Source organism: Lissotriton helveticus, chromosome 3_1 (genome assembly GCF_964261635.1).
Source record: "Lissotriton helveticus chromosome 3_1, aLisHel1.1, whole genome shotgun sequence".
NCBI classification, from domain to species: domain Eukaryota; kingdom Metazoa; phylum Chordata; class Amphibia; order Caudata; family Salamandridae; genus Lissotriton; species Lissotriton helveticus.
Genome location: NC_136061.1, coordinates 324,116,311 through 324,140,780, shown reverse-complemented (window position 1 = coordinate 324,140,780; position 24,470 = coordinate 324,116,311). Strand labels below are relative to the sequence as shown.

The 24,470-nt window shown below is 45.2% G+C and overlaps 1 protein-coding gene across 4 annotated transcripts in view; it reads left to right on the top strand.

Annotated features, from left to right (window-relative positions):
* Positions 1-24,470, top strand: part of ALDH3A2 (aldehyde dehydrogenase 3 family member A2) — a 518,837-nt gene that overhangs the window by 311,851 nt on the left and 182,516 nt on the right. For all 4 annotated transcript variants that reach the window (XM_078679908.1, XM_078679906.1, XM_078679909.1 and 1 more), the window contains exon 9: positions 12,311-12,410. In XM_078679908.1, the coding sequence (XP_078536034.1) occupies positions 12,311-12,410 (100 nt within the window). The remainder of the gene's footprint in view (positions 1-12,310; positions 12,411-24,470) is intronic.

Here is a 24,470-nt window from a genome sequence, read left to right as displayed (position 1 = left end):
CGGGTTTTTAGGAACCCGTTGGTGTCAGGGGATAACACCCGAAGACCTCTGAATTCTCCCTTGTTCCGGACCACAGAAACACGGAGTCTTCTAGTCGCAGTCAAAGATCAAGTTTTATTGGTAGCTACCAAGTAACACGTGTCCCAGAAGTACACCACACGGATAGTAGGTTCTCGGGAGACTGTTCGTTTTTACAGAACCAGCCTTCTCCTTATATACAAAAGTAATAGCTTCGAGCAAGAATTCTTGACTTTATGATATGGCTATACACATATTTCTACAATAATACAAAGAGCGAAGTCATGTAAGCAAGCCCACATTTTAGATGTCCAGTTCGTTGATAGATTACCCAGTTAGGCCCGGAACTCCCATCAGATATCGACGAAACCTCAATAAAGAAGGGCACCTCCTAGTCATAAAACTGGCCATAAACAAGGAACGTGGACAGGTGCATGTTTGCAGAAAGCATGGTCTGTATGTAGTGAATGGTTTGTGGAATGTTATGCATTGATGCTATCGTATTCGGCCACTGGGCGAGGAGCTGCCCAAACAGGTCTGGCTGAAGGCGGTGGAGTCAGTTGGGACAGGTCAGGGGGAAGTCAGGGAAGGTGGACGTGTCCTTTTGGATCAAGCTCGACCTTTAATTGACTTATCATGAGGGCAAGACGTAAGATGGATATCGTTTACAAAATGGAGTCTAAAGGGTCGGGACGGAAACTATGATTTAGGGGTGTTAGCAACCTTCGATTATGATGCAAATGCATAGGAATGATGTCCTAATCATTATCGGTCTGTTGACATCAAATTTGTCATGGTACGTTGATATTTTGTGACACGAGTATTGGACCTCGATATCGGGATAACAACAGGGTCCAGATTTCCAGAACCACAGACCCTCCTTTTGCCCTTATGTAAGGCAATAACTCACGTTAATCTGAGTCCAAATCGGTATGAAGAAATTCGTGGAGATGCTGCTGTAGCATCATTCTGTTACTCCGTTCGTCCCTTGACACAGGCTTCCGTACACACGAAGTAGCACAGTGGCCACATAGTGCAAGAGCGCACTGTACACATAGGCAGAACATAAACAGAAGTGCTAAGATCATCCCAATGAAGATCAGTGTTTTCCATCCCCAGCCGGTGATCAGTTCCCAGAACCACCCCAGCAAGGACCAATCCCCTTTCTCAACGTGAAGGGAACCAGATATTTCATGTAGTTTAGAGATGGCCTGGTACACTGTCGGCGCGTTATCAGGGATGAAAATGCAACAACTGGATTGGATGACTCTACACACACCACCACGATCGGCGAGTATGATATCTAGGGCAACTCAGTTCTGAAGGGTCATAAGTCGATCCGACTGAAGCTCGGTTGTCAAATTGCCAAGGGCTCCAGCCGTTTCAATCACGGCGGATTCAACTATCCTTGCTAATTGACGAATATTCCTGCTGTTCACCGTAGGCCCCCAAAATGGCAGAAAACCCTTTGAAAAGTCAGCGAATTCCTGACTTGCGGTGTCGTCTTTACTCACGACACCCCTAGCTGTCCTTGTCCGATGGTAAGAGGCAGCAGAAATGAGATAAAACATGTACCCGAGAAGTCAGGGGGCAACCACGTGTAGGCTTGGTCGTGGCAGACGAAATACGTGCCTTTGGCTGCTAAGAGTATAGGGGAAGTTCGGGAAGCGAACACGTATGTTTCTGTGCAAATGCTCTTTCCTAACTGTGCTGTGGGATCCCTACCAATACCCTGTAAACATAAATGACCTCGGTGGGGCACTACCCAAACTGGGCGGGATTTCTTTGCTGCCTGGCTCTTGATCAGGTAAACCCCATGTTTGGTCACGTTCCAACGGGTGTAGGGACTGAGTTCATCTTTGGGGATTGTCAGATATGTGTCGATATCCCTACTCATATTTCTTATCCCTGCAATTAGTGCCTTGTTACTGGAATCGCTCTCAGTGGAACGGGTCGGGTATGGTTCTAGGGCGAATAGGAACATGGTCTGGAAAGCCCACAGAGAACCATAATAACTGAATGGCAGAATGAAGTATGGGATCCCCTTATCGGTTGTGTGTGGCATGAGTCCGCATATCCAACAGTTTGATGTGTTCATTATGGATTGGTGTTGGTGTAGGAGTTGAATGAAAGAGTTATTTACAAATTCGAGTCTTCGGGCAGACTCGTGTTCAGGTAGAGGGTGAAAGTAGTGTGGAGAAATAGTAGGAGGAGGTGGTGGCTGGGTGTCATTCAAAAAGGTAACTTAAAATACGAATAGAGTATAACCAGTCAAAAACACAACTATGCTACATAACATTAAAACACATATTATCAGGAATCTTCTTTTGGACAGTATCGTGCATAACTGTTTTTCAAAGTTCGTGAGTCTGATAGGTCTCTCTACCCTAGGAAACTCCATCCTCTAATTGCTGCCCGCGGTGGTAGATTGATTCTGCCAGGGAGCGCGCTCTGTTCAGTCCGGGGTAACTCCCGTGGACCAACCAGAACCGTGGACCTAAAACTTCCCCAGTTGCACTCCCCAGACTTCAACCGCGACCCTAGCAGCAGAACCGGATGGCGGTTCGAAAATCAAAAATGAGCAAGTTCCCTGGGACGAGAGAGCTGAAAAATCTAAAATAGTTCTTAGGGGAAAAGAAATTCACAATAGTTTGCATTTTTATTAGTCTCTTTGTCTAGACCTTCGGTTGTACCGTCGTTTCCCAGGTACGGTGTGGTCTTCAAACAATGTCTCGGGTTCGGTAGTGTCCAATTGCATAGACGGTGACACAAGTCCTTGTAAAATATGATCACTCTCCTTTTCGGTACTAGTTTCTTTCAAACGTGCATCGCTGAAAGGGATGAAGCGAGGTACGGATTCTGTCTCGAGTCGGCAAGTCCTTTATTGGCCCACCGGTCGTATGGAAGGGGCAGAGGGACCCGTTTACAATGGGTCCCATGTACCCAGTTCCTTTTGCCTTCCACCCGAACAGCAGATCTCGTGGAAAGAAGTACCAGGTGCGGTCCGGTCCACCTCGGTTGTTCGTTGTTGGTGCGCTGGAAGTTCCGCACCAAAACCCATGTGCCGGGTACGATGGTGTGACCTGGATCGTCCGAGGCTGGCGGAGAGGAACTGTGAACCTGTTGGTGTAAAACAAGCAATTTAGTTGTCAATTCGCACAAGTAGTCAAGCAGTACGGGGTGTTCTATTTCGCTGAGTTTCTTTGGCCTTGGCACGCCCCAGACGTTGGCTGGGCGGCCAAACACTATCTCGTGGGGGCTAAGTCCTAATCTGGAATGGACAGTCATTCTGGTTGACAAGAGTGCTAGAGGCAAGGCGTCGGGCCATTTAAGACCTGTACTGGCTTGGATCTTGGCTAGTTTGAGTTTTAAAGTGCCATTGTAGCACTCTACTAATCCAGCTGATTGGGGGTGATTTGCAGCGTGGAATTTTTGGTGTATGCCTAGACACTCACACACTCTCTTCATCACGCATCCTACGAATTCACTTCCGTTATCACTCCAGACAATTCTAGGCATACCAAACCTCGGGAAGAACTCTTTGACAAGGGCTTTGGCAGTTGACAAGGCGGTATTGTCCTTAAGGGGGTACGCTTCCACCCACCTTGAAAAGGCGCAAACAACAACGAGCACATATTTCAGATTGTTGCACCTCTCCATGTGGATGAAATCGAGCTGCAGAACCTCGAACGGGTACGTTGGAGGCGCAAAATGACCAGCTGGAGTTGGGGTTCCCCTACCGGGATTGTACTTTAAACATACCATACAGTTTCTGACCACATTCTCTGCATATTTTGGGATATTACTATTCTGCCATACTGGGGCCAATAGTTTACATATTCCTCTCGAACTGATGTGTGCAATTCCATGAGCCATTGTTACTACTGCAAGTACATATGCATTAGGTAATAGCCATCGCTGGTGTTCTGATAGTTCGACCCAACAACCATTCGCATCTAATCTACCTGTGCTTTCTCTCCATTCATTCACCTCGTTCTCAGTGGCCTCGGCTTGTATAGATTTCACGCTTTCAATGGTGTCCTCACACATTCCCACATCAGTAACCCATCTAGCGGGACCCACAACATACATTCGACTCATTGTGTTCCTTGCAGTTTCTTTCGCAACCTCGTCTGCAAATGCATTCCCGCGGCCAACATCATCCTGAATCTTTTTGTGTGCCCTGCATTTTATGATGGCAACTTGTAGTGGCAAGGTCAGTGACTCAAGGAGTTTATTAACTAGCTGACCATGTTGTATCTTTGCACCATGTAACGTAAGGAACCCACGTTCACGCCACAATCTCCCAAAACTGTGAGCCACACCAAAGGCGTATTGGCTGTCAGTGTTCACATTCACTCGCTTTCCTTTCGCCAACACACATGCTCTAGTAAGCGCAATAAGTTCTGCGGCTTGTGCAGAATTGTGGGAAATGCGCGCGGTCTCTACAATGGTGTGTAATGTCGTTACGGCATATGCTGTAGTCGTATCACCATTCGGCAATTTGAAACATGAACCATCAACCCATAAAGTATCATTGCATTCGGGAAGGGGAGTGTCCTGTAAGTCTACTCTCCCTTTTGTCTCTTCTTCTGTCCTAAAGCAGCAGTCATGGTTATCAATCTTGTCTGTGTCTGTTTCTGTCGGGATGGGAAGTAGCGTAGCGGGGTTGAGTGTATCACACCTCTTTATGTGGATGTGACTTGCTAGCAGTGTAAGTTCGTAACTGGATAGTCGAGCGCTAGTGAGGTGTTGTGTCTTTGTCCTATTTAGCAAAATGTCTACTGCATGCGGAACCACAACGATCAGAGTATTATTCATGACTAATCCAGCAGACTGTCGAATGCAGACAGCTGCTGCGGCGGTTGCTCTCAGACAACTTGGAAGGGCTTTAGCCACAGGATCTAGAGTTGCCGAAAAATACGCGCATGGGCGCTGTTTGTCCCCAAAGTTTTGCGTTAAGACTGATAATGCACAACCTTCCTTTTCGTGGACATATAATGTAAAAGGCTTACTGTAGTTGGGGTTTCCCAACACAGGAGCCGAACATAATGCATCACGCAACTCGTGGAAACTCGTCTGACAATCTTCAGACCAGGGCATAGGATTGGGTGTGTCTTTGCAGAGTAGTGCCAGCAAGGGTTTAGCTAGTAGTGAGAAATTCGGTATCCATTGTCTACAGTACGATGTAATGCCCAAGAAGGCTCGAACCTCTCTCTGTGTCCTTGGGGCACTTAGTTCTGCGATTGCCTGTATTCTTTCTGGTGTCAGTCTCCTTCCCTCCTTCGATAAGATGTGACCTAAGTAGGTTACGTCTTGTCGACAAAATTGTAGTTTGGAAAGAGAGACTTTGTGCTTCATGTCACATAAGTGATGCAATAATGACAATGTGGCATGTTTGCAAATTTCTTCAGTGTCTGCAGCGATCAGCAGATCATCTATGTACTGAATCAAAGTTGACCCATCTGGCAGCACAATGCGTCTAATTGTGTTTTCAGAGCCTGACTGAATATTGATGGGCTTTCGCAGTAGCCTTGAGGAGCGCACTTGAAGCGGAAGCTTCGTCCTCCTAAATTGAAGCCGAAAAGGTCTCTACTCTCTTCAGCAATCGGGATGCTGAAGAAAGCGTTCTTCAGGTTAATCACCGAGAACCAAGCTGCTGAAGCTGGAACCATTGTCAATAAAGCAGTAATGTCGGGGACAACTGGAAACTGTGGGATAACTACCTTATTTACTTCTCTGAGGTCAATCACAAACCTATACACAGGGGGCTGTGAAGGATCAGTACGTTTTAAGACTGGCAAAACTGGACTGTTACAAACGTTACCTGTTGTTTCTTCGATAACATCTTTATCGATCAGATCATAAACGATCGTCAACAACGCCTTTTCGCATTCGCTAGATATTTTGTATTGAGGAATACGTGGCAACCTAACGTTGGCTTTCAAAGTTATGACATACGGTGCTATCTCCAAACGACCGACATCATTAGAACCATTAGCCCAAAGTATATCAGGGAGTGATAACAATTCAGCTGGAATATTTTCCTTTGACAAATACATTGGAGAAATGACTTTCTTACCTAAAGTAAGTTGTACTCCCAAGGGGGAACAGTATAGAGTCGCATATAACCTTTTTAGGAAATCCAAACCTAACAAATTTTCACCGCAACCTGTCGTAAGAATGAGGGGTGCTTCCAACTCGCATGGGCCAACAGAAAGTAATATAGGACTAGAGATCGGGTTTCTAACAGGGGCGCCAGAGAAACCTACTGAGACATTCATTTCGCCAGACAAAGGTGCGCCAGGAAGTTTCGAGTGCATAATAGAACTTTTTGTAGCACCAGTATCCAGCAGAAATGGCTCCGACACTCCTGATGTAATTACCTCGACATAAGGTCCATTCTGATCTACTGGAACTGAAACGACTCCCTCTCTTTGTCCATGGCTGTCCTAGCAATCGTTACCCTCAGTATCGTGTTCGGTGTAATAGTCGTCAGTATAGTACTGAGCTGACTTAGACGATGCATTATTCTGTTGGTCAAAGCTATTCATGGAATTCTGAGGCGGAAAAGAAACTGTGTTCTGGGAGAAATTTCCACGGCCCCTACCTCTAGGGGCATGTTGAACACCTCTTCCCCTTACACCTGAAACACCGTTCAAGCGTCGCGCAAGAGCCGGACAATTACTTTTGAAGTGACCCTCTTCCTTGCAATACGCACATTGATTCGGGCCATACGGAACACGCTGATGGGAAAACTCGTTTCCTTGCGCGTTTCTCGAATACTGCTGTTGTTGCTGAAAATTGGGCTGACTAGCCACACGAGGCGGATAGGCCTGCTGGAGAAGAACTGTAGTTTTTAAATCTTTCGTCTTTTTGTCTGCCTTATCTAGCTCGTCTTTGCGCCTATTTTCATAGTACTGGGCTGTTGCTAAAATCTGCGCTGACGTAGAGACAGCCCAAGCACTTTCTGAATCTTTTAGTTTAGTACACAGTTCAGGAAGCAAATTATGTACAAATTTGTCTACGAACAATCTTTGGCCACCCTCGGTAGCCATATCCTGACCACTATGGTCGGTGAAAGTTTCCTCAAATCTCGTGAAAAAGTCAGACACATTCTCATCTTTCTTTTGCTTGCACGCAGAGAGTTTATCCCAGTTTACGCGTACTTCAGGCATTATTGTCTTCATGTACGCTATAATTCTACCGGGAAGTTCAGCTACTAACGGCTCAGGTTTAAAACCACCGACTTGTCTAGCATCTGTAGTTGTAATGTTCGCCCACGAGTCACCTAATTCTTGGTCATGATCCGTATGACGGATTTTACTCCATAAAGGATGGGGAACAACGTTCCCAAACAACATGTCTATATCCGCTAAATTCATTATACATGAGCTTGCAGTTTGCGACAACTCCTTATAATACCCAGTCGGGTTTTTACGAGGATCAGGTAGTGTCTGCTTGAGTGCTAAAACTTCGGATCTTTTCCAGGGGACATGTACCCATACACGCTGGAAATGAGGCGGAATTGGCGGTACTGCATTGGCATCGCCTTCCCTCCAAACCGGAGGAACCTCTCTCATGGGGTCCTGTCTCGCTCTTTTCCTACTAGATGTACCACATTCAGATGATGACCCAGAATTACCACCCGTACTTCGATGTGATAATAATATCTCAACTGCTTTTTCAACATCGGGACCTACGATCATACCCTCCCCAAATTTAAATCGTACACTACACAACTCTTGCTGGTTGCTCTTCTGACCATTATCTTCCAAATCCTCACACAGAAAAACACACATCTGTTCAGAAACGTATATCTTTGCGTTGGTTCATCCCATTGACGGAAGACGTTCATGACAGACTCTACATCATATCTCGCTGTATCCATAGCCCAATTCCGTGCTAACTTATTCAATGACTCCCTTTCCTGGTAATCAGGCATTTGGCTTCGTAATTGTCTTCGTTCCGTATTAGGGGTCGTTTTAGGCGACCGAAAAAGTGGTGAAGGAAAGTTAGTAACAATGCTGGCCATTTTATGCCAGACGGAAGGTGAAAGTGGAGGAATAACTGGTGGCAGAACAGAGTCACGCAAAGCAGAAACATTCGTAGAACGAGTATCCGCAGTAATAAAAGGTGCGCTAGGCGAAGTTGTAGAAGGAACAGTAGGAGAAGTAGATGTGATCGGTGAGCCTTGAGGAGGCTGCACCAGAGAAACAGGAGCCAGCTGAAGAACAGCTGGTGGGTGCTGTGAAGGAGCCGGTATAACAGCTACCAGAGGTGCAACTAAAGGTTGCGGAGGTGCTGTGGCATTTTGTGCATAGGGTGGTGGCGAATTTAACAAATGCGCCATTAATGGATCTTTTTCGCGCTCTTTTACTGTCTCTTGCTGAAGAGATGATAAAACAGGATAGCATTTATCTATTGCCATTTTACGTTGCCTGTGCAACTGCTCACTCATTTGATCTTCTTCGTTGTCTTTAAATTTTATCGCGGCTTGCATTACCGAAATACCTCTTTCTCTCTTATTTTTCTTTTCTAATTTAATTTCCTTTTGTTTGGCCTCTTTACGCCATAAACGGAAAGAGTCAAACATCGCCGGCCGGGCTTTCTTCTTGAACAATTTGACCTCTAAATTATCTAAAATTTCTGAGTCAAAACTACCGTATTGGGGCCATTTTAAAACACCATCCTTGCGGGTGTATTTTATCCATACTTCATTATATGCGATAGGACCTACGCCGTGCTTTACATAGAGCTCATACGTTGGAGTTCCAATTGGAGGAACCGGACAAGAATCCTCTAATCGGGAGTCCTTACTACAACCAAGACAAAACAAGTTTCCAAGTCTGCTAAAACCAGGCATCTTTGCTCACTAGTCTAGCTTCAAACTTCAAAGGATTATCTGTTTACGATATTTTCTCGTGGAAACACGAGTCCTTCGGCTTTGGGGCTTGCAAGTACCAAATCAAAGCGTATCTCAAGGATACCAACAACTAAGGACAAACTAAGGACTGGGAGACGCTCCACTTATACTTAACTGAAGTATTTGAAGATCTGTGACGTCGCTAGAAGACTCGTCTATCGTTTCGCTCTACCAAGGATCACTGGGTCCAAAACAAGGGATAGTCAGGGCAGCAGTCCTTCGTAGCTGTCGGGACGCGGGGAACCTCGCAGCAAAGACCTTCGGAACCACGTCGACATACAGGGGTCGCTGAAGTGGCTGGCCGTCCTCTGGAATTTTCACACGAAGCTCCTCACGAACATCTGGCTTGGACCGTCGCCGCTTGATATCGCCCCGAGTTTGGCGCCAACTGAGGTAACGGGTTTTTAGGAACCCGTTGGTGTCAGGGGATAACACCCGAAGACCTCTGAGTTCTCCCTTGTTCCGGACCACAGAAACACGGAGTCTTCTAGTCGCAGTCAAAGATCAAGTTTTATTGGTAGCTACCAAGTAACACGTGTCCCAGAAGTACACCACACGGATAGTAGGTTCTCGGGAGACTGTTCGTTTTTACAGAACCAGCCTTCTCCTTATATACAAAAGTAATAGCTTCGAGCAAGAATTCTTGACTTTATGATATGGCTATACACATATTTCTACAATAATACAAAGAGCGAAGTCATGTAAGCAAGCCCACATTTTAGATGTCCAGTTCGTTGATAGATTACCCAGTTAGGCCCGGAACTCCCATCAGATATCGACGAAACCTCAATAAAGAAGGGCACCTCCTAGTCATAAAACTGGCCATAAACAAAAAACGTGGACAGGCGCATGTTTGCAGAAAGCATGGTCTGTATGTAGTGAATGGTTTGTGGAATGTTATGCATTGATGCTATCCTATTCGGCCACTGGGCGAGGAGCTGCCCAAACAGGTCTAGCTGAAGGCGGTGGAGTCAGTTGGGACAGGTCAGGGGGAAGTCAGGGAAGGTGGACGTGTCCTTTTGGATCAAGCTCGACCTTTAATTGACTTATCATGAGGGCAAGACGTAAGATGGATGTCGTTTACAAAATGGAGTCTAAAGGGTCGGGACGGAAACTATGATTTAGGGGTGTTAGCAACCTTCGATTATGATGCAAATGCATAGGAATGATGTCCTAATCATTATCGGTCTGTTGACACCAAATTTGTCATGGTACGTTGATATTTTGTGACACGAGTATTGGACCTCGATATCGGGATAACAACAGGGTCCAGATTTCCAGAACCACAGAACATACCAGGACAAATTAGGAATTGAGCCTCAAAAACGGCCCTTGAACAAGAAGGAATGGGCATAGTTTACCATAGACAATTTGATGCAATGTTGTCAAATATTGTTTGAACTGTACTAATAACTTATGATGCGATCAATAAAAAGAGTTTTTTTTTTTAAATGACTGCTTTTATACTCCCACTGACCAGTAATCCTATTGTAAGAAGTGTATCCAGCATCTCCTGGTAGATAAAAATAGCTTAAGACAAATGGTGTCTAGATATGGAGGTGAGTAGATGCAAAATTCAGAGTGGATGGCGCAGGATTTAAATATCTGCCTACAATATAAGTAGTCCAGACTTCTGAGAGGAAGAGAAACAAGGGCCATCTACTCTGTCAGCATCCCTGTGAGAGCGGTGGTGTCATTGTCTTCCCAGTTCTCCTTTTACTCAGCCCATAAATGAGGAACTGATCACACGAGATGTTCGTAGTTGTCATTGAGGTCTCCTACTTATTGAGGAAGGGCGGCTTCAACCACTGCCACCTTCAGATGAGAGGTTGAGTCATTAGGAAAGGAATTTATCAGAGATGTTTCAAGTCCGTCTGTGGATATTTTAAGTTTTTAATTTTCTTCGTCATTCATCCAAACATCATTGTTTATTGAAAGCCTAGCAGCTTTTCTGATGCCTACTTCGCTGCAAGTTATTTACTCTGTCTTTACCTCTACTTTTGGCTCCTGAATTAAACCCCTTTTATGCAACTCTCAGATCTCGTATTTACACCGTGGCTGCTGCACCAGCCGAGCTCCTCTGCGAACAGTGTAAAATAATAACCATAACCTGGTGTGAGGGTATTGTTACTAGGAGCGATTCTGGACAAGGCAGGAAAGCCATTTCCTTTGGGAAAGAGATTCTCCGCCATGTTTCAGAGATGCCATACGACCGTAAGAACTGTACTCTAACAGAGAGAACCGAGTAGTTCATGCTGGGGATGATGGCTTTCAGTATTTAGTTTCATATCAGACTGAATGAGACCCCTGCATGTATACTTTGTCAAGCAGTGACTCTAAGCAAAGACAGACTATAATCCATTCGGAGGAGAAGTACTGTTAGTTCCCTTTCAAGGAGAGGATTCATATGTAACTGATTGCAAATTGCACAGCAACTTTGTGACTAACCCTTAGTTTTGCAATGTGACTTGTGTACTATTAGGTTGAATTGCAAAATCTCCAGTTTGCAGGGGGTCATCGAACGACCTGTCTAGGTAGATCTCTGTTTGCCACCACCGCTAAAGAAACAGCAGACCACCATCTTTGTGTTTGCATTCTCAAACTGCATTATTTTTTTATAAAAGTGCAAATGTTCTTTAAAGGTGCCTGGGCTGCCTTTTGCTTCTCTCTTTCTGTTTATACGTTTAATAAACAACATACATAGAAAATGTAAAGAAAAGTTCTAGTTTGGGAAAACATCAAGAGGAGAAGCCAGCTTCTCAAGGCTGCCCACAGCACTCTCAAAACAATTGTGTCTCAAGGGGAGACAGTTTCCTTTACGTATGTTACCACCACCTTTGAGGAGTAGTCGGTAACTGATCAGCGATTTTCAACCTCTGTTGTAGATGCAAGCCATTGATTCGTGCCATACCGAATCGGAGTTGAGAGGAATGTACCTTCCTAATTTCAATTTAATGAGTTGCTAAACCCATTTTGTTAGACGGAAATACATACCAAAACCATTTTGTGGTTGCAGACATTGCGATTAAAGTTAATTTCAAGGTTTGCAATTGTAATATGGCTTGGTACACCTGGCCCGAAGGCTTGTTTTCACTTTCGATGTATTATGGAAAAAATCAAGATTGGGATTGAGTGATCTGCAGGCCATTTCTTCTTTTGCAAAATACCCACATTTCTCTTTTCACAGCAATATGTGCACATGCAAGAGCTAATTGTGTTTTATATCAGTGTAACTCTTCTATCATCTACATACCAGCGGCGTCATTCTAGACCTGTACACTCAATGTGAAAATATGAAGAAGCAATCTTCCAAAGGGCTTCAGCCCGTAATACTCCTACTAAATTTATAATATTATTATATTCCAGGTGATTAAAAAGGTGATCTCTGAGACCTCCAGTGGTGGTGTCACTGCGAACGATGTGATTATGCACTACACCGTTGCAGCTTTGCCGTTTGGAGGTGTTGGTGAGTTATGGTATTACAGTAATCTAAGCGCTCCTTTATACTGTTAAACAAGAAAATGTTCTGTGAATTTACACGCTCTGTTAAAGAAATCCCTGGCATTGGGTCAAGGTCCTTGGACTACGTTTGTATTGGTCATTTTTTTTTTTTTTTGCTGTAGGTCCTAAATTTGCTATTGTCCCTTGGACATTAGGAGTCTTGAATATCATCCTGCGAGGCACCTCTTACACTTCTTTTTGGAGATGAAATACATTTTCCTGCGCATATGACATGTATATAAACCTGAAGTTATCATCAAGCTAGACACACACTTAACTGTTATTCTTAGGTCATTGCCCACTCAGTCCTTTGTATACTATGCAAATCTTCTCTAGCAAGGTACAAAGTTCCGAACAATATATGGGGGACTCCTCTCCAGGGAGACGCATGAGTGAGTTGAAACAAATCATCTGCTCTTGAACGATATTAGGGCACGGAAGCGTTGGTGGACTAATTATAGAAACCCTCTATCGACAAGAGCACAATGCACATCCTGGAAATTTCGCAACATACAGTTGCTCTCTAGTTTTTGGGCAGACTTCTCTTCTCCTGTGGCTGGCTTTTACCAGCTGATCTGGATGCTGAGTTTCAGGTCTCCTTTTGAAGTTTGGCCTAGGCTCACATGTCAGCATGGCTGTCCGCTTCCACTCTCTTCTCTGCAGATGGGTGTTTTTTTATAGTACCTCCTTGCTTTAATCCCTAGTTTCTCAGTAGGTCCTGGAGAATGGCCAACTTCCTCTTTTGGCCAAAGATCAGAGTGTGCTCTTAAAATGAAAACAAGGTGGAATCAACACTTCAAAGGCAATAGGCTTTCTCACTGGTTTGGGAAACAGTTTGTGGAGAATCCACCGTTAACTCAGGAGGGCTGCAACTTTTCAATTCTGAGCTCTCCTGCAGATTATTTGATGCACATATCCTGCCAAGTCTTTCCAGTTGTGATGCTAATAAAATAGTTAAGGGGAGGTCATGCTCTCTTCCTGGCTTTCTCTTATGTTCTTGAGGCTCCCCTCGCCTGGCGCCCAATTTGATCAGCATATGTTTTTGCATTTTACAATTGAAAGCAGCCCCCTGAATGTCTAATTTGTTTTAATTAGTTGTTGACTTTTCTGAAGTTAAATGGATCACAATTCCTGCTACCTGACTTATTGGAGGGGCTCAGATAGAGGCCACAACATAAATTGGCATACTTAACAAGACTTTGCGCCTCCGTAAAGCCATGCAAACTGATGCAAAGAGTCTTGATGGCCAATTTACTTTCCAGTGCAACATGTTTTGCCCTTGTATGTTGCCCTTTTTGTATTGCAAATTGTTCTATGCTCTGCTTTGTTACATTGCATCAAAGGAGCGTACCTTGAGTGGTTCCTGGGCATTCCAATAGTCCCTCCCACGGTTTCTGAGGCAAACCCAGATCTTAAAGGATTGTCGGACCTACCTTTGCATCAAAAAATAATATTGAGGGAGGCATAAGACGGGAGAAATGTTTTATTTGTCTTTACATTCACACATTGAATGTGTGATGTACAGAGCAGCATACTTACAGTTTGCGGAATGTTAAAATAAAATTGAGCATAGTTTTTTTGTACTCTTAAGGGTATCCTTGTAGTAGTCTGCACACATGTTTGCACCGTGCGGCCAAGGTGTTTGCTTCTGCATTCTGGTGCAAATGTGTGCGCGTGGCGCTAGACAACCTAAAAGTGCACTAGCACTTGGTAAGAGAGCAAAAACATTACATCTGATTAGATAGGGGGCTGTCCTGCTCTCCCTTCTCATGCAGCAACTATGGTTGCTGCGCTGCATTGTGTGAATTATTTGCTCCTTCGTCTCCCACTGTGACAGTGTGCACCTTTCAACTGTGAGTGTCCGCCCAGTCTTCCTCCAGGCTGAGTAGCAACTAAAGTTGATGCGTTTTGTTGCATTAGAGGGAGAAAGCAGTGTAGAGCAATAGTTACTCCCCTCATGCTGTACTATTTTCTTTTTTTCGACCTTAGTCTCCCTCTTCCTCCCAATTGAAAATCTAACTCCAGACCACCTCCCGATGAGATTTCCAGCGCAGGCTGTCACGGCTAGTCGTTACCGCCCACATTTAGAAACCTTTTGCTCGCATCTATTTAACCTGCAGAAAGAAGCTGCACCTTCTTGTTCATGGTGCCATTCACACTGATTTTACAGTGCTGGGCAAACACCTGGCGCTAAAAATCAGCGCAACATATCACACTTCGCTGCTTGGTCACTTTGCGGAGTTCTGCGTAGGCCTAGTATATAGACAGAAATGAGAAAGAAAGATAGATGAGGTAGAGAAATAGAGGTAGCACAGAGAGTTGTCAGTCAGAGGTGGGCTTAGATAGAAAAATCCTGTGGAGAGAAAGGCAAGAATTAGTGATCGGTGAGGTAGATGGAGAAATGAGATGCAACAAGAAAGAGAAAGCTTTTTGCCATATGTTGTAGATCAGAATAAGATCTGAACTGTTTTTGCGTGCTGCTGCGTTATGGGGTATAGCCTTAACCCCTGTGTAAAACTTGTAAGTGCGAAGACCCGGAAACATCCGAGCCTACGCAGTGCACAGCAAAGTCCCTAAGGTTTCAAATGTTTTTGTCTAGTTTCCTACGTGTTCGAGGCATGTGGGCTGCTGATTTTATATCTATGCATAGATCGCCGCCTAGTGTTGGGTCCGGATGATTGCACATTGTTGTCCTGGAAGAGTCTTGGAAGTATCACGAGATAGGTGGCTCCTCCCCTGGACTACAGTGCGCATGGGCATCCCCTCCATGCTCAGATTGTTTTTTTCCGCCATTGGGTTCGGATGTACTTCTTAACTCACGTTCGGAATATACTCTTTTTCGAGGCCAAAAGGCCTTAGGGGCGTCGGTATTGTCTTTCGTTCGGGGCCTTTTACCTTTCCAGTTCTTTGAACTAGACTTCGGAAGACTTTTTGGGCTTTTGACACCAAAGGCCCCTCGACGATCGACGATGAAACGGAGTACGTTCAAGCGCTGACCCGTCTGCAACTCAAAATGTCCACACATCGACGTGCACCCGGTGTGCAACAAATGTCTCTCACCGGACCACGACGAGGCCAGCTGCATGGTCTGTTCGAAGTTCAGGTCGAAGAAAACTCTCCGTCTTCGACGCGCAGCACGACAGTCGGCGCGAGAATCGGCGCCAGACCCGGAAAACATCTTCGGTGGTGACGATGAAGAACATGTACAAGAAGGGGATCCGGAGCACTCGGATCCCGCTTCGGAGCCGGACTCCACCTACAACGAGGAAGAACTATACGTCCATGATGAAGATATCGTCGAGGTAGGAGACGACGTACAACCTATCGGAGCCGTCGACGACGACTCCAGCGAGGAGCTAGGCCCAACCGCAGTAGCGGGGCCCCATAAAGACTCTTCCGTGGCTCAGGTCGAGGCATCGCCGTAAGGCCTTAGCCAAGATTTTCAACACCGTTCTCTAGTCCTGCTTCAAGGCCCGACTAAGAACATTTCCAAAGAGCCCTCGGTTCATCGACCACGCTCAGTGGAGAAATCGAAACCGAAAGAAAAAGACACGAAATCGAAACCGACACTGGTTAAAACAACCATCGGCTCGACGACTTCGGAACCTTACAAGTCGAAACGTACGTTCGACCCCTCGGGGTCGAAAGGGGGCGTCGAACCGAAGACCGGATCGACTACGCCTGTGTCCACAGTGAAGCACGTCACGCTCCTGTTGACGTCGACTTCCGGCTCCAAAGATGGCGGCTCTTCCGAAGGACTCGAAACCATCGAACCGAAGTTGAAGAAGCCGCTGTTGGTCAAGACCTTCGACCCGAAGCCAAAATCGGATCGAAAGACCCTACCGCGTCGAAGCACAAGGGCGTTCCTGCAGCGCAACAACGGCTCGACTCGACAAGGCCTGAAACGCACTGAACCGTCGAAGTCGGTCGAATCGAAGACACCGCCTCCATCAAAGGCAGTCAGTCCGTCGCCTATACTTACGGCGCCGATAAAGTTCGGACTACCCCCGACAGCATGGCCTAAAACTGTTCAACATTCACAGGCTACCGGATCTTCCAAGTCGACGTCGGTTGCCGCAACCACTCAGCCTCGGACGGAAGACGTGGTGTTCCAGCCACCGTCCCACGACAACCAGTCGAAATTATACATCGACTCCGAATCAGGTCGACTCACCGTTTACAAGCGTAAGATCAGGCCTAAAGCGCCTATGGAACATTATAGGATACCACTGAAGAAAAAGAGACTCTACCACCTCTCCTATACTTTTTGAGCCCATGCAATCATATGGTCAGGAATATGCCTACTCTCCCACAAATATCACTGAGGATGTGGAAGGAGGGGACAATGAGGACCAGTTTAACTATCTCATTGATACTGATCAAGATGAGTCCCAGCCGTGGGCTGACACTGTGGACCCTGCTGACCCACACACCACCCCTGATACTCTTTCATATGCTATCAAGCCTTCACCTACTGAAGATACTGCTGCGTTCAACACGCTGATTGAGAGGGCGGCACGACGTAGATATGCACGCTGACCCCGTGGAAGAAGACTTTCTTTTTGATACATTCTCCACATCAGAAAGGTCTATCAAAACTTTGCCTATGCTCAAAGGGCTGCTCAAACATGCAAGTGATATTTTTAAAGAGCCCACTAAAGCACGGGTGGTGAACCCAAGAATTGAGAGGAAGTACTGGCCTGCGCCCGTGGACCCTACCTACATCAAGGGCCAACTCCCACTGGACTCCTTAGTGGTGGCTGATGCTCGCAAAAGAGCGAACTCTCAGACAACAGGTGATGCTCCTCCTCCGGACAAAGAATCCAAGATCTTGGAGGCCTCTGGAAAACGTGTAGAGCGTCAAGCTGCTAATATTTGGAGGATCTCCAATACCCAAGCCCTGTCAGCAAGATATGACAGGGCACACTATGACACGTTAGAGCAGTTACTGCAACACCTGCCACATGCTTATAAGGAGGGAGCAGAAATGCTTATACAAGAAGGGAAGTTAATCTCCAACGCGTCCATTAAGTGCGCGTTGAATGCAGCCGACACAGCAGCTAGGGCCATAAACACTAGCGTTATGCTCAGGAGGCATGCTTGGCTCCGCATCTCTGGATTTAAGTCGGAGATCCAAACTACCCTGCTCAATCAACCAGTAAACCCTGACTTCCTGTTTGGTCCGGAGGTAGACACCACTCTTGAGAAGATTAAGAAGGACACTGACACTGCGAAATCCATGGGAGCTCTGCAGTCTCAGCAGTTCTGGGGCGGTTCCTTTCGTCGCTCCAGTAACAGGGGAGCTTCAAGAGGACAAGCGTCGCAGCAAGCTCAATACACCAAGGGAGGCACACAAACCACCTATAACAAGAACAATAGGGGTGGATACCATGGGAACAGCAGCAAGGGCAGAGGACGTGGAAATAATAATTCCAGATCCTCCGCCGCTAACAAGCAGTGACGCCTTGTCACTGCCCCCCGACCATATAACACCGGTCGGGGGGAGACTCCAGCAGTTCCTGCCAGTCTGTGAAAGCATTACCACGGACAGGTGGGTGAGACAACTTATACAACACGGTTATTGTCTAGAACTGACCTCCACTCCACCCAACATACCCCCAAGGCACCGTCCTATGTCCGCCGAGCACATGCACTTATTGCAGCAAAAGTCATATCCATGCTGCAAAAAGGCGCCATAGAACTCGTGCCTTTAGAACAACAGGGTACAGGGGTGTACTCACTGTACTTCTTAATCCCAAAGAAAGACGGGTCTCTCCGGCCCATTCTAGACCTCAGACCTCTAAACCAATACATCCTGTCAGAACACTTTCACATGCTCACGCTGCAGCAAGTTCTGCCGTTGCTAAGTCAAGGAGATTTTCTAGCAACATTAGATCTGAAGGATGCCTATTTCCCCGTTCCCATTCACCCCAGTCACAGGAAATATCTCAGGTTCACCATCAACAACCAGCATTACCAGTTCAAAGTCCTGCCTTTCGGGGTCACTACAGCCCCCAGGGTGTTTACGAAGTGCTTAGCAACAGTAGCCGCGCATCTTCGGAGACAACACGTCCATGTCTATCCGTATCTGGACGACTGGCTTGTACAGGCAAAGTCAGCCCAGCAGTGTGCCGACCACATGTCCCGCACAATTCACCTCCTACACAGTCTGGGATTTTTGCTCAATTACCAAAAGTCCCATCTTCACCCCGCACACGTACAGCAGTACCTAGGCGCGGAAATCAACACGCTAGCTGCCACAGCGCAACCAAACGCAGCGAGAGTCAACAGCATGCAACTGTTGATTCAAAAATTCAGGCCACAGCACTCACTCCCAGCGCAGGTGTTCATGCAACTAATAGGCATGATGGCCTCCTGCATCTTCATAGTCACCCACGCGAGGCTACACATGCGTCCGCTTCAGGAATGCTTGGCGCGCCAGTGGAACCAGGCTCAAGGACAGCTAAAAGACCTAGTGTTGGTGACCGGTCGTGCATGCAACTCTCTGCATTGGTGGAACACACACAACCTTTGCAGGGGACAACCGTTCCAAGAGCCTGTACCACAGATAGTGGTGACAACGGACGCATCTCTCCAGGGCTGGGGAACGCATGTCCTCCACTATACAGTGCAGGGACTATGGACACCGCAACAGCAGAAGATGCACATCAACCTACTGGAACTGATGGCAATCTTCATGGCGATGAAGGCATTCAAGTTGCATCTCTGCAGCAAAGTCGTGAAAAACATGACTGCGATGTATTACATCCAAAAGCATGGAGGGACACACTCTCCACAGTTGTCCCATCTAGCCCAGAGCATGTGGAAGTGGGCCATTCAGAGGAACATGTTCCTCATGGCGGAACACCTCCCAGGCAAGGACAACCAGATGGCGGACCTGCTCGGCAGACAGAGCCATCAGATGCACGAGTGGGAGATACATCCCTCAGTGCTCCAACCATATTTCCAGCAGTGGGGTCATCCAGAGATAGACCTCTTCGCCACACACGAAAACGCAAAATGCCGCACCTTCGCCGCCAGGTTCCCACACCCGCAGTCTCGGGCAATGCGATATGGATGAACTGGTCGAACAAATTTGCGTACGCCTTTCCTCCAGCACCACTCATACCGCTGGTAGCACGCAAAATGAGGCAACACTCCATGACACTCATCCTGGTTGCTCCAACGTGGGCAAGGCAGGCGTGGTACACCACGTTCCTAGAACTTTCCGTGGTTCTCCACCAGCGCCTAAGACTCACACCCAGTCTCCTCACTCAGAGCCATGGAGACATTCAGCACCCAGATCAGCAGCAGTTGAGCCTAGCAATATGGCTCCTGAGGTCATAGAGTTTGGCTACCTGAACCTGCCTCCTGACTGTATGGACATCATAAAGGAGGCTAGGCGACCTACCACCAGGGCCTGCTACGCGGCAAAATGGAAGCGTTTTGTTATCTATTGCTCCAATAATAACATAAATCCGCTTGATGCTTCCACGCAAAACATCATCTGTTACTTGCTGCACCTATACAGGTGTAATCTAGCGTATAGTTCCATCAGGATACATTTAGCTGCAATGGCGGCTTATCTTCAAAATAGACAGCACCTGTCCCTTTTCAGAGTTCCAGCCTTTAAAGCTTTTATGGAGGGACTAAAAAGGGTCATTCCTCCAAGACACTCACCTTCGCCGGTCTGGAACCTCAACATAGTCCTCACCAGGCTCATGGGCCCGCCATTTGAACCTCTTCACTCTTGTGAGATACAATTTCTCACATGGAAAGTGGCGATTCTGGTCGCAATTACGTTGCTGCGACAAGTTAGCGAGCTGCAAGCCCTCACTATTCAGGAGCCTTTCATTCAAATTCATGCTAGTATGGTTGTGCTCCGCACCAACCCCAAGTTTATGCCCAAGGTAGTGTCACAGTTCCACATTAACCAAACTATCGAACTACCTGCATTCTTCCCAAATCCTGATTCAGTGGCAGACAGAGCACGACACACACTTGATGTTAAAAGGGCTCTCCTGTATTACATAGAAAGGACTAAAGACTTCAGGAAGACTAAACAACTGTTCGTTGCCTTCTCTCCACAGCACAAGGGCAACCCAATTTCTAAATCAGGTATAGCCAGATGGATTGTTAAGTATTGTATTGTAATTGTAATTGCATGCATCCAGATCTGTTATCAAAAGGCTAAACGCACGTTAACAGTTCCCCCAAGAGCGCATTCCACACGCAAATTAGGGGCATCCATGGCTTTCCTAGGTAACATTCCTCTAGAGGACATGTGTAGAGTAGCTACATGGACCACCATACACACATTCACCAAACACTACTGCGTGGATGTACACTTAAAACAGCAGGCTGCTGTAGGTCAGGCTATTCTCAGAACTCTCTTTCAGACTGCTGCAGCTGGCACGGGCAACCGCCAATAAGGAGGGTACTACTATTTATTCTATGCATAGATATAAAATCAGCAGCCCACATGCCTCGACGGAATATGCTACTTACCAGTATGCATCTGTTCTTGGCATGTAGGGCTGCTGATATTTATATCGCCCGCCCTCCTCCCCGGTGCCTGTCGCAGCTGTAGCACTCACACTTATTCTAAAGCATGGTCATCACTTACTATATTACACTCCATCTCTGCCACAATGGCGAAAAACAATCTGAGCATGGAGGGGATGCCCATGCGCACTGTAGTCCAGGGGAGGAGCCACCTATCTTGTGATACTTCCAAGACTCTTCGAGGACAACAATGTGCAATCATCCGGACCCAACCCTAGGCGGCGATCTATGCATAGATATAAATATCAGCAGCCCTACATGCCAAGAACAGATGCATACTGGTAAGTAGCATATTCCTTCTCGTGGATACAATAAACATATTTACACTCATTTTTTTATATCATGTATTTCTTATTTCAATATTGTATTATTATGTTGAAAACAACAATCAATTTGGATAACAAACAATAAATCCAATTGCTTTTTGACATATGTTGTTTAACAAAAACAGACTTTATACCAAATCTTGCTAACATAAAAGTTCAAAAACGCAATGCATTTCGGGTTTGAAAACCCCTTCTTCAGGGGTACATATAATATGGTAATGACGTTATGAAAGTTGGAAAAGCGACTTCAAGCAGCCTCCGTATGGAACTACAAGAACAGAATTAGAAACATTTATCAATTATCTGTATGCTTCATAAAGTGATACATGTAAAGAGTAGGATTTGTACTCAACATGCAATGACTCATGAGAAAACATGCTTGTGTTGAGAAACAAACAAGAAACTGAGAAATGAAGCCCAACCTGTGATAAAAAGGTGAACCAACGTGACAAATACACGATTCTATATGTGCTACTATTAGCTTAAGTGAGAATGGTGCAGGAAAAAGAACGAGGTGCCCCACTTTGTATGCTAGCTATTTAAGGTCAACTAGAGAGTATAATACGTTGAACATGCACCAAAATACTGATTTTAGAGCTCTGTATCTAAAAGCAAAATCAGCCATCAATTAGATATCAAACTCTGAATAACAAAAGAACCAAGATTATCTGTACATCTTAAAAACCTGGTTATGAACCACTGGACGCTCACCCTTTTACTCGCGCCAACCGTCAGTGAAACTAACGAGTCCTTTGTCCTGTCTCAGGAAGTTCAAGATACGCAGCTCTTTCTTTGTTAAATTTGTATGCTTAGGTTTTCTGTACTTGATTTTCTCCAGATCTTTTTTAACCAACATTTCAAAGTTAGCCAAACTTTTGTACGAAAATGAGGCCATGAAATTACTTTTAGGACGAAAAATCTCTGGTGGCCTTGTTTGCTCTTGATGTGATGTGAACCGTATATTGAACTCCCTGAGACAGGACAAAGAAGTAATCTTTCAACCAGCAGACAAGGGGGGAGCGCTTGTTGCCATGGATACAGAATTCTACAAACAAAGTGTGAATTCACATGTTTATAACACTGAGACTTGCATTCAGTTGGATACAGATCCCACTAATGAATTCATGAAACTGCTTGGGTCTATTTTAGTGAAAGCTGAAAGTATGAAGACATGTTGGAACTGTGGACAATGTAGCAACAGGATTCCAGGAAATACCTCTTCTCATCCTCATAAAGGGCAGAAAATTCAGCTGAGACATACCTCAGATTGTAACACAGAGTGTTTTATCTATGCAATCCAATGTCCATGGGCAGAACATCACGTAAAATCCAAACACGTATCATAGAACACAAACGCATGATCCGCAATAAAAATTGTAATTCCTGCCTAGCAGCACATTGGGTCACCACACCACACACTATTCGTCAGATCAGATTTACAGTACAAAAAAAATGGATGATGTTCCAGGAATAGATTATAATGTCTCTCTAGCACGTAGAGAAACATTTTGGATTAAATACTTGGGCACCATCCTTCGAGGAAGTCTGAATGATCATTATGAACTGCTATGTTTTTTGTAACTGTATATATCTATTGTCTTGATAATGAACAACGTTCCACGTAACGTGATTTACATTATGTACAGGATTTGCACACAGACACAGTATATTACCCCTCTATTTCATGTTTTTATGTTTGCACCGGTTATTCATACACTTATTCTTTGGTTTTGGGCATTTCTGTGTTAGCATTTGCACCTTAGAGCCCTTATTATGCACCACGGTTCTCATTGGCCATCCTCACGATTTTGCGCTGCAGTGGGACAAGCATTCGCATCATACGATACTCTTTTGCACTTGTAATTTCTTCGCTCAGTTGTTTTATGAGCGGTTTGATAACAGAAGAAGAGCGCTTCATTCTGGGTGTCCTTTTGTGGCACCTGAGTGGTCTTTGATGCACTTTTAGGAATAAATAAAGTTGTTTTTTGAATTACCAGGCTTTTTGAAGCCGGATACGTCACCACGTCGGCACTCACGTCTCAGCTGTGTGGACTTGTTTGTTTCACTGACGGTTGGCGCGAGTAAAAAGATGAGCGTCCAGTGGTAGTAACCAGGTTTTTAAATTGTACAGATAATCTTGGTTCTTTTGTTATTCAGAGTTTGATATCTAATTGATGGCTGATTTTGCTTTTAGATATGGAGCTCTAAAATCGGCATTTTGGTAAGAATTGTTTTAATCATAGAACACAGAGCTTCTCTATTTTTTAATATATATGCCGTCTCACGTTCGCTATGATTCTTGTTTGTGTTTCTGTATGTACAGAGAGGTGATCGTGCTCTTTCATAAAGACGCAGTAAGACTGGTACATGTTCAACGTATTGTACTCTCTAGTCGGCCTTAAATAGCGAGCATAAGAAGTGGGGCACCTCGTTCTTTTTCCGGCACCTTTCTCACTTAATAGTAGCACATATAGAATTGTGTATTCGTCACGTTGGTTCACTTTTTTTTCACAGGTTGGGCTTCATTTCTCGGTTTCTTGTTTGTTTCTCTACTCAAGCATGTTTCTCATGAGTCATTGCATGTTGTGTGCAAATCCTACTCTTTACATGTATCATTTTATGAAGCATAGATAGAATTGATAAATGTTTATAATTCTGTTCTTGTAGTTCCATACGGAGGATGATTGAAGTCGCTTTTCTAACCTTCATATCGTCATTACCATATTATATGTACCCGTGAAGAAGGGTTTTTCAAACCCGAAATGCATAGGGTCGCATTTTTGAACTTTTATGTTAGCAAGATTTGGTATGAAGTCTGTTTTTGTTAAACAACATATGGCAAAAAGCAATTGGATTTATTGTTTGTTATCCAAATTGATTGTTGTTTTCAACATAATAATACAATATTGAAATAAGAAATACTATAAAAAAAGAGTGTAAATATTTCTATTGTATGAACGAGAAACGTAGGAAACTAGACAAACATTTGAAACCTTAGAGACTTAGCTGTGCACTGCGTAGGCTCGGATGTTTCCGGGTCTTCGCACTTACAAGTTTTACACAGGGGTTAGGGCTATACCCCACAACGCAGCAGAACGCAAAAACAGTTCAGATCTTATTCTGACCTATAACAA